General features: G+C 32.9%; 2 protein-coding genes across 4 annotated transcripts in view; one reads left to right on the plus strand and one right to left on the minus strand.

The window, feature by feature from the left end:
* Positions 1–634: 634 nt before the first annotated feature.
* LOC125075058 lies at positions 635–9721 on the minus strand. Its single transcript, XM_047686626.1, has 6 exons — positions 9596–9721; positions 8380–8461; positions 5513–6958; positions 5020–5190; positions 4475–4635; positions 635–1929 (listed from the first exon to the last, which is right to left on the minus strand). Coding segments are annotated over exons 1-6 (2031 nt in total). The 5' UTR covers positions 9598–9721; the 3' UTR covers positions 635–1760.
* A 286-nt stretch (positions 9722–10007) lies between these two features.
* Positions 10008–15025, plus strand: part of LOC125074983 (esterase E4-like) — a 32014-nt gene continuing 26996 nt past the window's right edge. The window contains exon 1 of one of the 3 annotated variants that reach the window (XM_047686491.1): positions 10008–10111. The gene's annotated coding sequence lies outside the window, so the exon portion shown is untranslated. Of the gene's footprint in view, positions 10112–10146; positions 10261–15025 lie in introns of those variants that run through there. The other 2 variants (XM_047686494.1, XM_047686492.1) reach the window with 2 other exon arrangements.

Consider the following 15025-nt stretch of genomic DNA (forward strand, 5'->3'; position numbering starts at 1 on the left):
ACACGGTACTATTATAGAAGTAATAAAATATACATAAAAAATATATTTATTATGTGTTCCAAACGCCATTAGGCTGTGTGAAAAGTTTATTTACTAATTTTGATGTTTTTTATAGGGCATTATTTGTTAAATTCATTAAATTATCTTAACAACGGTATAGAAACTATCTTGATTCCGTTCAAGTCAAATGCATATTGTTATTTTGTAACTAAGATCAGGCACAGTATCACTACTATAATTTACAAAAAAAAAATTAAAGGAAGATAAACTTCAATAAAAACACACAATATTTTTACAAAGCATATATTAAGAATTACAATATAAAGAAATATCATTAGATTTTTACATTTAACATTATCAGTATAATAAAAGTCAACCATACACTAATAATAGATGTACAATTTGGTATTACGAATAATACCAGTCGTAAAAATTGTCCCAGCCAAATATTACCAACTAATAATAAAATAACATTAAAATTTTTATTTACATGTGTTTTCTTCACCATTTAAAACATAAAACAGGAACTTTGATTATGGTTTAAATAGATTATAAAATAAATAAGCCGTCATCTATAAAATATTTAAACCATGAAAAAGTAATAGTAGATGGTAGTTATTTTTTTACAAAAATGGTATCATTTAATTTCGTCACATAAAATTAAAGTCTTAAAGACACGACAACCAAACTTCGAGTTAATCTGGAATGATTTTTAATAACAAAGAAGTATTCAGAACATACAATGAACACACATACTCTTTTCGTGTGAACTAGTACTAGTGCAAGAGGACAAAAGTCTTCTGAATTTAATGGAAAAAAAATACTTTCTAACCTAGAGGTGGCAGATGACAAATAAAACCTAGTTCAATTATTCCAAGAGGGGGTCAAAAGAGGTCAAATAGAACCACGTGGTCAGTGAACACGTTAACAAGAAAATACAATGCTTTGTAATACTATTATATAAACGTTACGATTATACATAATATGTACATATATCGATATTAATACATGATTTTATTAAAACAAAATGTTTCAATACAAGCCTCGACAGAAAGATACGATAAACCAATAGAGACAGTGCTGAGAAAAGAAGACCATTAAAAGAGTATAATTCGAAAAAAATACAACTTAAGAACGAGTTGCTCTTTCTATTACATTATTTATTTATTTTTTTAAATAAATAATACAATTTATATTTAAGAAATTTAAACTTCCAAAATGTGTGAATGATTTTATAGCCAATGAATTAGGAAGTCCAAGCCAGCGTTGCAGAACTATCGATAGTTGACCTCGAAAACTATTCAGGATATCAAAAATACTGTCGATACTATCGTTAGCTCTCCGTTAGCAATACTATTGATACTATCGAGAGTATCGATAGTTTTGAAATATCGATATTCTGGGTTCAATTTAATGGTTTTTGCAATACTATCGATAGTACTGACACGTGACAATACTATTGATCGACTATCGATACTGTATCTAACACCGTAACTATCGATAGTCTATCGACTTTCGATATTCAACGCTAGTCCAAGCAGCCAAATCTTATAGGCAGTTATAAAAGTTATTGTGAAATAATTTAACTCACAAATGTATATAGATGAACCTTGAAAATATTACACTACTTTTTTTGGCAGTCAGGCGAACAAACAACAATTTTTCTATTATCCTATAAACTTGTATTTGGCGTTGAGACAACAAGAGCCCTAGGAGCCAGGTTAGAACCATCGACCGTCCGGTGTACCTTGAGTAATCTACTAAGGGGTCTTCGTCAAAGCCTTATTCGGTTTGAAGTCGGCTCCAAGTTCTGAAGCTTGGTGTATCGTCGTACACACTCGTAACGGTGTCTGGCGCCAATGCGAACTTAGCCTGGAACTACGTCGTACCGGCGTCACGGTGTATTTCGGCGGCTCATTAGATTGGCGCCTGGAAAAATAATATTAGCATTAAAATCTTCGTGAACTTTAGATAATTAATTTAGTTTTAAAATCACTAAATTAATTCTCAAAAGAGAACCAATCAACCGCACTTATACGTATAGCTTATTCCAATGGCAAGAAGAGTAAACTGTATATACAAATAAACTACAGTGACCTTGAATTGACATGACATCATTGGTTGAATTCGTGAGGAAATGACGTTTTGAATATCGGGAGAAATGGTAATTGTGTCACAAATAAATATACATCCATCTATAGTCCATTCCAAGCAAATTAGTTAGCCTAAATAAACAACTTCGACATTTAATTAACGCGATGTCGATGTCTCTGGTCGAGATTTTCAATGGTTATTTATTTTCACTCGTCCCGTCGTTGGAATTGCCTATTTTGAAGTATCTATAATATATAATCATTCGATCGGTTAGCAGCACAATATTTAAATAAAAGATCTGTTTGTCGGATAGTATAATAGAAAGCAGTGCATATTACAATACTATGATAGTATATATGTTTTTAATGTATTCCTCAATCAATCCTCAATCCTAGTAGGATCACATTGCATTAAGATAAGGCTTGGGTTAAAAATGACTGACAGGTATAAGTGACATGTAACCAGAACCGTTCTGGATAATTATGTCATAGAGTTCTATATCCGAAGAAATGGCGAAAGTACCGAAACGTATGAAGTAAAGAGTCAAATAAAGTGCAATACTAGTGGTATACAATAATTTAAAAATACATCCTTCTTTCTCTATCTAATTAATCGAATATTATCGCATTCCTTACATCACACACTACGCTTAGCTTTTTTATTATTCTTCTGCGCTCCATAATTAATATAAGAATATATTAAAAATATATTAATATTATTATAATTATTCTTTCTAATTCTTGCTTCCCCTTCATAGACGCGCGCTGGCTCGCGATGTCAAAGAAATTTGGCAACTGTTTTCTTTGTCGCACCGCCAAAAAATGGAACTCTTTACCAGCACACGTGTTTCCCCTCCTCTTATAACCTGGGTGCCTTCAAACGAGGCGTGAAGAGGCATCTTGAAAAATATATAGTTCTCATTCTGTTCCACAACATATATAGACGCAACAACATCCCTTAGAATATGTATGCATGTGATTCATTTTTAATGTCTGACATACTCAGATACATACATCACATACTGCCTAACAATAATCACGCAATAACTAAATTGAATTTAAAAACGTATCCCCCCAATTTTAAGTCGAAAAATGTACTAACTACCATAATAACAAACCGAATACTTTCAAATAATTAAAACTAACCAAATACTTTTAAATAAATAAAACTAATTATTAAATATGATACTCTCACATGCACAGATGAGTTTGCAAAATTTCTCTCCGAGGCACTGAATTATTATATATAATATTTTTACACATCTGAAATAGATTTGTTCAATAAATATACGAAATCTTAGAAAAAAAATAATTTAATGACAATGTTTGTTGATATCATCTTGACCGATTTCTTTCACGGCGGGTAATTTAATTTTTTTTTTAATTATATCATATTTATTTTTTGTTTTATTAGAGAAGAGTATACTCAATATTAATATCGCACCCCCGGAGACCGTCACTTGCATAAATCGGAAAAATAAGTTCAATGCGTAATAAGTGTCCTGAACTTGGTGGTAGGGCTTTGTGCGAGCCCGTCTGGGTAGGTACCACCCACTCATCAGATATTCTACCGCCAAATAACAGTACTCTGTATTGTTGTGTTCCGGTTGGAAGGGTGAGTGAGCCAGTGTAATCACAGGCACAAGGGACATTACATCTTAGGTCCCAAGGTTGGTGGCGCATAGGTGATGTAAGGAATGGTTAATATTACTTACGGCGCCTTTGTCTATGGGCGGTGGTGACCACTTACCACCAGGTGGCCCATATGCTCGTCCGCCAACCAATGCCATAAAAAAAAAGCAACACTTTACTTGGTGCAATAACCGTAACACATTTTTTGCATAAGATGGCGTGAGTGTCATTCACTATCTCGCACGAGGGGGGTGCGATATTAGAAACGCCGCAACGCGAAAATAACTGCCTGTTAGACTTTCATGGTCAAACTACTAAACCGAACTTGATGAAATTTGGTATGAAGCAACCTTCAACTCAAAGAAAGCCATACCACCTACCACAACCAACCCTTACAACTCGAGCGACGTCAAGGATGACCACTATTTATTAATGAGAGTAATAACAACGAGATAAATGAAAAAATTAACATCATTATTAACTGAAAGATCTTTCAAAATGATAGGAAACCTCAACTACAATGCCATGTTTATGATCAGGCTGGACGTGTTTGGCATTCTAGTGATACAGACCCATTAAGCTTACATTAGAGGTTATCGTATTATAACACAAATTCACACAGCACTTACTGAGTGTAATAATTGGAAAAATGCTTAAAATTCTACCAAACAAAAGTGAAAACTTTTGTTTATTACTTGGCAATACTTAAATTTTCCTGTCTCAATTTTAAATTAAAAAATAATACTCACAACTTAGCCTGCTGAACAGCGAAACGTATGATCGTACTCTTAAAGATATTCTTCACGTCCACCAGCTTAGGATCGACCTGACGTCGCCCTGAACTCGGACTTATCTTGAGCTGCATGAACTTGTCCAGCAGCTGGTCTAAGTTCGCTTCAACCACGGATTGCTGTAAGAAAGAATTAAGGAAATTATTATTCGGTTTGGGATACAAAATCTTATGGAATATGGATAACCGATGGATTTGTGTATACCCACATAGAGCTGAGGAGGGGGCGGGGTGATGTGGAGGTCATACTACCAAGTAAAACCCAGCGGTGATTTCAAAGTTATTGTAGTACATCACAAGATCACTTGAGTATATCACTGCTTCGTCCTAATGGCTAGACTGCTTCTCTTGATCTGTTTGACCTCGAGAATGCCCTCAGCCCTAATGAGGCTTTTTTATAGAGGAGGGATATTTATGTTATTTAAAAAATCTGGTATCATTGTGGACAAAGAAATATTGTAATCTATGCATAACTATGCGAAGTAACCACTTCGAGAGCCTCACCTCGGTGCCCTTGGCGATGGCCTGCTCCCAGCACTGCACGGAGGCGGGCAGGTCCCCGCGGCGCTCCTCCAGCGCGGCGCGGCACTCCCAGTAGGGCGCGCTGTCGGGCGCCGACGGGAAGCGGTCGCGGATGGCGCGCAGCCAGCGCGCGCACTGCTCCCAGTCGAAACCCTGGACGCCATTATTACTTATTATGTATTCATATAAATAAAAAAACTTTTATCGTACACCACTAGAAACACAGAAATGTGTACACATCTCCAATTTTATGAGTGATTTTTGAGAGATTTTGAATATTAATATAGATTGCATCCGTAACTAGTTACTATGCCGGAATTACCGTGTCCGCTTCTGGGCAATGCACAGTTGCCCAAAAACTCACTAAGAAAAGGTTGTATCAATAATATAGGTGTATATTCCGTGAATTTACAGGTGAAATTACTTATATCATTGATAGCCATTTCATAATGAACATTGTTTCAAATCAACTAACCTCTCTCAATAATTCGGTCAAGTCATTCAAAGCACCCAATAGCAGTTCATCGACGTGATGCATCACATCCCCGGACGTCAATGTAGTTTCATAGCTCTCGTTACAGTCAATGCTATCGCTGACGTAGCTCGCTCTACGCCAGTTCTCAGTCGGAAATCCAATCTCACTCTTCTCTTCGTTAAGGTCACCATTTTTATTGTTCATGTTTTCTAAATACGATTCGTTATCACTGTCATGATCCAGCGCGACATTCTCTTTATCGTCGTCATCAAATTCTTCAAATCTCGGTGCGTCTATATTCAAAGGTCTAATGTCCCTTGAAAGATTATGTAAGCCAAAACATTGCAAATGATGGTATGAATCGATGGCTTTCCCTCGTTTCTTCAACCAATTTCGCAGTTTAGACTGTAGTTCTTCCGTTTTTGGTGTATTAAAGTTGTAAGGAATAGGCGTTTGAAATTTAACTTTTTTCCGTTCACTTTTAACGGCCGATACAACTTTTTCACCTTTTATACAATCGTCTTCATTGACATCCTTGAGGTGTACTTTGTCTATCTTTTCTCCAATCGATGCCCATTTGTGAAAGCAGTTGCCCAGTTCCTTCCTGCTTATTTTCTTCAAATGTACCGCTGATATCGATCTACGTACTGGCATAGTGGGTTTAACTTCGAAGACAGTATGCCTCTTGTTCATGATTAATCTAGAATCATTTATAACTTTCTTCAAATAATTAGGATCTGTACGCAGCTTGAGAGCATTGTCTATAGTTTCCTTTGGTGCGACCATTTTTGGTTTGTAAAGTCTATCAAAAACAGATTCCCTTCTACCATTGCTATTAGCCATCTGATTTGGCTGTACACTTTTTCTTTTATCGAAGTTTCTAGATTTATTGTCGTTTTTCGACACAGCCGCTAAACTTTTGCGAGATTTCAAATCGTTTTTTAGATTAACTTTATTGTTAACACTCTTGTTAGTGTCTTTTGGTTCCGTTATTGTTATTTTTGGGTTTTTATCACAAATTTCGTTAAAGCGTTTAATATTTACTTCCGGAGTGATTTCCTTCAATGGTTTTCCAGCATTTACATCTTTGCCATTCATGTTTACTGCTTTTGGACATTTAGTATCAACTTTTGATACATTTGTCATTTTATCTCTTCTAATGTTGGTATTTACTTGATTAGAAATTTTATTATATAGTTTGGTATTGTTGCTCTGAACATTTTTACCATTATTGTTAGATTCTTTTGGTGGAATCTTTTTTATAGTTGGTATTGAAGATGGCCTTTTGAGGCCACTTGATTGTATATTATTTTTAACATAATTTACATTATTTTTCGCAACGCAACTTGCGTCCGATTTAGACTTGACGGGAAGAGAAACAGTCGAAGAGTTTTTCGGCAGTTGGACATCATTTTTTCCATATTTCTTTAAGTTGAGTTCCCGCAACTGAAAAAAAATACAAATTTACAATTATGTATTAATTTGTGTGAAATTTATTAAAAGTAAATGAACACTGTTGATAAATTTACAAAATAAGTAAATAAAATAAATTAGTCCTAGTATATTCCACCCTAAGCAACAATATTAGCTGTAAAAAAAACCTAGTTAAGGTATCATAATGGGGTACATAAATTTTAAAATGTACTTTTTAAAATTTATTTTTACAATGCTGATGTTATACATATGTGGTTCACCTAATGACAAGACACCTTCAGCCTTTGGTTGAAGTTGTATAAAGCACTTTTTAAACAGTCAGAACCAAGAACATCATAGAATGTAAGATGTTATGTCCATTATACCTGTAATTCTTTGATGATTTGAATATAATTGATGATAAAAATGCGTGGAGCTAATGCTTGGAGGTAATGCTCGGCTTCCAGGCAGGAGACATAACATAGACATAACATGACTGTATTTTAGATGTTGAAAAAGAGTAACAACTGAGTTTCTTGCCAGTTCTTCTCAGTAGTATCTACATTCCGAACCAGGGGTAGCTTTACTTTAAATAGTTTGTTAAATGATGTTTCAAAAGTGCTTGTAAAACCCTACTTGAATAAAGTATATTTTGATTTTGATTCTACTAGTTGACTCATCTTTCAAACCAGAATAATACTATTTGACAATAGACCAAATGATGAGAACTTTGCACCCCTCCATAGTCTCACACAAAGCTTTAATACTGGCACAATTATATGTATTCTTTAAATCAACAAGCAATCTTAACAAAATTCCATATATTCAAAGAATCTTCAAGAGACTTATTAATTTACTTTTATAACCATTAAATAGTTTTCATGCACAAAAATAAATTATAATTACATTAATAGTTTTTAGTTTTTACTTATGATAGAAAAGTACAAATGCAATACCGAGTGTATTGTCTTGCATGGAGAGATTATAAAGTAAGCTGATATTCACAAAGATATGATGTTATTACTTTTTGATTTTTATACAAAAGATTTTTCCTTAACATTTATACAAAAAAATATATATAAATGTATTTTGGGTGCTGACAATTCAGGTAGAACTAAAAATTCTGATGATGGTTATATGTTGCTGTAAATAATAAATTACATAAATATTTAGGCTTTACGCAAACCCATCTGGGTAGATATCAGCCACTCATCAGATATTCTACCACCAAACAGCTTTACTTAGTATAATTGTGTTCCAGTTTGTTGAGTGAGTGAGTCAGTGTAATTTCAGGCTCAAGGAACATAACATCTTAGTTGCCAACGTTGGTGATGCTTTACAATGTAAGAAATTACTTATATTTCTTACAGCATCAATGTCTATAGTATGGTAACCACTTACCATCAGGTGGCCTAAATGCCCATCCGTCTACCTATACAATAAAATAAAGATACCTTTTCAATCCTAGCTTTTTCTCTGGCGAGCCGTTCTTCCCTGAGCTTATTGAGACGTTCTTCTACTGAAGCCATTTTTATCCTGAAAAATAATAAATTAATTGTGAGTTAAGTAAATCTTATATCAAGTTGAATTATAGAAACACTTCACCTTAAACAACTAGTATGTTAAAGAGAACTTCAAGACTTGCAGAGTCAATATACTAGACATATTAGTTAAGTAATAATTATCTGTCTTAGAACATGTTAAGGAAAAATGTATTAATTGCCTCAACTTTCATATACGGAAATCTATTCATCGGAAGAAGCTTTGGAGCCTGGGGAAAGATTTCATCATCCAAGCATAAAAATTTACTAAAACTTTTGGTCATCCAGTTCTAATCACTGAGTCCGTTGAGTCCATGAATCAATGAAAAATGATTGGTACTACTACTTTTAAAATTTATTTTCAGTTAAGCCTATGTGCATAACATAATATCATATCATCCTCCTGCCCTTATTCAAGACCAGATATACCATAAGGCTATTTAGGCTTCTAAGGCCGTGGATTCAAGGGGGCCCCAGCTAAATCAAGTCAAAGTCAAAAATAGACGATAATGCGAAATCCATAACTTTATTAAATTAAGCAGTTTGTATGGTTTGCAGCTCTGTGGGCCCTGCAATTAATCAAACCCATTCAAGTTACGTTCAGATATGTCTTAGATGGGCCCCTAAGTAGTGTTAGTCCAAGGCCCCCTAAACTTACGGTCCGGCCCTGCCCTTATCCCAATTTTACTTGGAGTCGGCATAATAATAATATACATTTTATTATTATAAGATACAAATTTGAAATAATACTTCTTTATTATATTTTCATAGGCAAGTATATATTAAATATATTATGAAATAAGTCTACATAATAGATTATTAAATATTTTAAGGTATATTTTTAAGCTAAGCTAAAGTATGTGTAGATTAATAAACACATTATATAAGGCTAAGATATACTGTGTTTGTGAATTAATCTGCATAAATCTAGTTAGAATAATTTTTATTATCATTAGTCCTCGGCCAACAGCTTACATTATAATTACTTGTATTAATTAAAAACTACTGTACAATATAAAAAATTGTAAAATGTAAACATCAAGTGATTAAATTACTTAGTTTTCAAACGATAATAAATAATAAAAAATGATAAAACAATAATTTAACATAAAATATAAAGTATACTTACATTAAAGACGAATATCTGAAGAAAACACTTATTCAAATATGAACACAATTAGTTAAACTCAATAATAACAGACAGGACGCTTTCGTTTATTTTTTAATTTAAAAGTAAAACGGTTGACGGTTGAAAGCTGCTCTAATTCAATTTTAAACAGTTTAATTTGTTTAAGACGCGTTCATAAACATGACTTCCAAAACAAATGACAATCTATTTTAATTTTTTAAGAAAATTGTTAGTACTCATTTTTATACACATTTTCAATTATAATTCTTTGATACTGTTTTAATAGTAAAGCAAATTAATGAATTTTGTTAACGTTTGAAAATTAACTAATATTTTTAGCTTAGCAACACTGGGACAATGTACCAATAGAATAAATAAAATCGGTTACGTCATTACGTCACGTTGGCTGCATTGCGAGTGCTAATGCCCGCTGGGTCACGAGTGCGCTACAGAATTGCATTTTCAAACCTCTGTGAATTAAATTACGGCTTAATTGTGTCATTGAATAGCAACCAGGTGAGTGCAGTATTATATTACGCCAATGTAATAATTTTTTAGTTCGTAAATTGCGTTACTTGTGTCGTTATTTGTGTGTTGTGAAAAAAAAATAAAAAAGTTGCTTCGCCGGAGCCGGCCCCGCGAAATCGTGAGATTTTTGCAAACAGGTTTGCTATGGCTTTTGTTTTTTAACTTTTTAATGTAGTTCACCATGTTTCGCATTCATAGTATTTAACTATAAATCGGAAATTTCTTGCTGACAAAGCATAATTGTAATTTATAAAAGCTTTGATCCTGTCAATAATAATTTAAAGGAATGGTTTTTCATTTCTAATATTATAATTCACGATAAATAATATAAACATAAATATGAACTAGATATTATTTATGTTTTAAGTAAGTAAAGCGGGTATTTACGTATTTTTTTGACATAAAAAAATTACTTTGGGCAGTCATTGTTTTTATATTTAAGAAAATATCTATTTTGCTATAATTAACAGGACACGAAAGATATTCATTATCCTTATTTATTGTATTAATATCCAAATAATAACAAATATTTCCGCTTATTTTCCTATTGGAACAATTACACATTCAGATATCTTTAGTAATTAACTACATCTAATTATAATTCTTTAATAAATTTGTAATCTCGGTCGTTTAATATTTATAAGGTTAAATTAAATTACAATATAATAAGGTATGTTTTTTTTTTTTTTATTAAATTAAATTTTCGTCGTATGTGTTATATTGAAGAAAAAAAAAATAAAAAAAATGGTAAATAATAATATGTGTACGTATAGAATGTTTACCGTAATTTTGTCATGATTAAAATACTCGCTTTTAAGTTTATTTTTACGGTTTCTTAAAAACTTTATGCAGTTAGGTAGTAGCTATATAACATTATGATTATTAAAAAAAAAAAACAGTTGACATCAAATCCTAATAAATATAATGACGTAATTCTCTGACGTCATTTACGATTTTAACAATGCTTTTGAATAAAAAGTATTTATTTAAGTTTATGTCTTGAAGAATATTTAAAACATGTATGATACGATATGAACGTTTAAAACATGTATTATACGAATGTCTGTTAAGTTGATAGTAACGGATCTTTAATTATATTGAATGTATTAAATATTTTATGTTTATAAATGCGGTCGTGTTTAAGTTGAGTTTTACTTTCACTTTATTTTACTTTCGATGTAAATGAATCAAATATGTTCAATCCAAATTGTGTTTTTTTTTTTTAATTTAATACTTTTGTTCAAATAATTTCTCACGATTTCTTTCACCCGGTATCTTACTTGATAAGAAATGCGAAAGTTTGTCGTATGTCAAACGACAGGACGGATTGTGATGAAATTAAATATATATACGACGCTTTTGTCTTCGAGTTCGATAGTAGATACAATTCTCTAATTAAAAAAAAAAAACCAAATAAATTTATGCATAACCAAGGGAGCAGTTATTTTTTTTATTAGGCAGTTTAGAATTGGATCATGATCAAATTAATGACTAGTGTATAATCTATAATAATATAATTCTATCGTGTTCTATAAGTAGCGTATGTCCGTCTCCGTTTTTTTAAGTATGCATGTATTTCATGACGATCAATTGACGCATTGAGGCGTGGGAAGATAAAAGAAACTCACTTTCATATTTATAATAAATGTCTTCATCGATATGTTTTAAGTGTAACTCTTGTAAATATATGTTATAATAGCTATAAAAGTTGGAGAGTGAGAGAGAGAGAAAGAGAGATGTTATAAATTTTTTTTTTCATTTTAGTCTAAATGTCATTTCGTCAAAGTATTCGATGAAAGAGAAAACGAAATTAACTTATAAATGTAGATAATGATGCAAATTTATATTCATGGTACGATCATCACCCTCGAGAAATATGTTTAATTTTATTATATGTAATTTTATAGCTGTGACGTCATAAATAGCCGAGGGTTTAATTGGTTTAATTAGGTTATCATACTAAATAAATCAGTTCGATCCTTAATCGCAGGTAGCATCTGGGTAAGGGTGCAGTAAGAAGAAAATGTTTTGGGTGTTTCATTCACAAAGATAAGTAAAAAGGAAGGTGATAGAAAGCGTCCTTGTGGTACCCCAACAGAGATATCAGTCTGAGAGACTTTAGGGTAAAATTTATTGACCAGTAATATTGTCAGGAAGGGAACAATCAGTCGACTACGGTAGCAAAAAGTATAGCTTACATGGGTTCGTTTTTTAATCGAACTGTTGGCGATTCTTTAAATTTTAAGGTATTTTACAATCCTGAAAATAATTTATATCCTTCAACAAACAAACTTATCCAAAAGACTAATTTAAAACCTTTCAACAGACTTAAATATGTATTATTATAATTTTTTAATATTACTATTGACTATTTTTGAATTTCTTCTGACTTATCTACTAGAATAGCCGAGGTTTCCACATTCAGTCGAGTTTTGCCACCGTTTTGGGTTTTGAGAACACTTCATCCAATATTTGTTTTTGACTTGGTCTGTACTGAACCACATAAAACCAGGTCATGTTAATATGTTGAACAACCGTCCAATAAAACTTGCATTCAATACACAGTGTAGTAAAACAACTTTTTTTTAAACCATCGTCCTTGTAATTGGAAGTTCAGTTAATATATTAAATACTTGATCGAGCAAGATCAACTTTTATACGACATTTCACAATGTGACAGTCGAAAACAACTCCAGTAAACAGTCTACGGTCTGTTTCAATGTTAATGATATTCCAGGGCGTAAAATTGAAATGTCCCATTGCTGGGCTAAGGTCTCCTCTCCGTTTGTGGCTTGGAGCTTATTCCACCAATGCGTGCAATATTGATCTCGCACCGCTGAATTTGAGATGAATTATAACCCAAATTAAGTGCATGAAAATTAAATGGGTCTTAAATGGCTCCGGTTTTGACAAGCAATATTCAGTTAACGCTGGGTCATCTCGACTCATTTTGTTTATATCGTTGACAATCTCTGTATATCAAAATAAACTCTTAATTTATCCCATTTTACGCATAAAGTCCTCTGGTTTTCAATCCTATTCTATACCATTTGCCCAGAGACTCTTGTTTGGGCTGATACATATTCAAAAGCCACATGTTCGCCAAGTTCAATCGGTATAAGTCTTAGACATACAACGTAGAAACCAGTATAATATCTTATTGTTTAAATCTAGATCTACACATAAACTTCAAGCGAATATCGAAAACAACTATCAAGGTCGTAGGCTTCCTCCCACTGCACCAGTGCATTGCATAACTTGACAAATGAAATTGCCCTGCAAAGGAATGGCCGAAGTTTAATACTATCAACGTGTAATACCCTTGCACCTGGATACATGCCAGCGTTTGGTAAAGCGCAATATATTATGTCATTTGAGATAAGTAGGTTAGACTTTAAATGGTAAAATTGAACATATTAGATGTTGCGTCATAGGGGAGTCCACTTGGCATCTTTGTATCTAGAACAAGTTTTTTTTAGTTATGACACAAGCTTTCTTCGCTAAATTCGTTGTTATTTGTTTTGTGAATACTTCAATAGTAATATTAAATAAAAACGCAAAAGAACTTGCATCAAATATAAATAACACTCTGAAAAATTTAACAATTTTTTTTTAACTTGGTTGGTAGTCTGGCAATTTTACCACCTGATGGTAAGTGGACACCACTGCCCATAGACATTGGTACCGTAAGAATATTAATCATACCTGACATCTAGAACACCAAACTTGGGAACCTAGTTGTCCCTTGTGCCTATAGTTAGACTCCCCTTGCCATTTCTGTTTAGTGGTACAATATATAGGGGGTTACACCTATCCAGACGGGTGGGTACGAAACCCTACCACCAAATATTCTATTTTTTTCAATCCTATGTTCAAAGCCAAGGTGACATCATGAGAACAGATCAAATTAAGCACAAATGACGAAATGGACAATCCTCAACAAAATATACGTTGATGAGAATAATAAAAGTGAAACCTTGAGAATTAAATGCAAACTCTGCGTCAACTTTTCTCTGATAAGTTATCACACGGCACAATTAAAAGCAACTATAATTATGCTCACTTATTTTATACCGATAAGTATTGTTTTTGAAACCTGTTTTGCTGTTTTTTTTTTCTCTCGTTGACTGTCTGGCGTATTATTTAATTAAAAGCCAAACGTTCCGGTTTCCCAGGGATAGAGTAAGGGTTTACGTAAAGCGTTTGTATCGTAATGTATATGATTCTAGTGGTTTACGCGACGCAGCTCCGGGGCATATGTTTTTTGGCCATGTTTAACAATTGTCAATATCGTCATATCGTCCTCAATATCAGTCATTAGAATTAGATAAATAATAAGCATAACCCCGTATAAACCTTTTTTTTTTGTCGTTGTAAAAACGCATTACGCTAGGGGGGTGAGGGGGTTATGTGTGACTCGCCGGTATATCCGGTATAATACTTGTACAATCGAATAGAGTACAGTATAAAGAATAATAATTATTTATTTACCTTTTGTTGCATCCCCATATCTCTGACTTAAGGGGTTAAGTACACATAGTTTATATATCTATATATATAAATAATATCTGTACATATAATAAAATTGGTGTGTCGGTTTGTAATATTAAAATAACCGCTTTTTACTAAATGAAGATGTATGTATACAAGGTACATATACCAAAATATTTTTTGTCTGTATGACTGTCTCTTTGTTCTGACTAATCTATGGAACGGCTGGACCGATTTTGACGGGACTTTCACTGGCAGTACTACCAATTATTAATTAATGGTATACCTAGTTTTAAACTTCACTAATGTCTGCCTGTCTGTCTGTGTCCACACAGGCAGGTTTAAACGGTATCGTACATAAACGGTTTGTTTGTGCAATGGCAACGTAACAACCAGTTTACGGCAAATAAA

Source organism: Vanessa atalanta, chromosome 29 (genome assembly GCF_905147765.1).
Source record: "Vanessa atalanta chromosome 29, ilVanAtal1.2, whole genome shotgun sequence".
Taxonomy (NCBI): domain Eukaryota; kingdom Metazoa; phylum Arthropoda; class Insecta; order Lepidoptera; family Nymphalidae; genus Vanessa; species Vanessa atalanta.

Excerpts from the sequence above, each read along its gene's own strand:
- LOC125075058 (XM_047686626.1), bottom strand. Across the intron at positions 5,191-5,512 it reads TGACCGAATTATTGAGAGAG|GGTTTCGACTGGGAGCAGTG; the intron begins GTTAGTTGATTT and ends AATGGCGTCCAG. Across the intron at positions 4,636-5,019 it reads CCATCGCCAAGGGCACCGAG|CAATCCGTGGTTGAAGCGAA; the intron begins GTGAGGCTCTCG and ends TCTTTCTTACAG.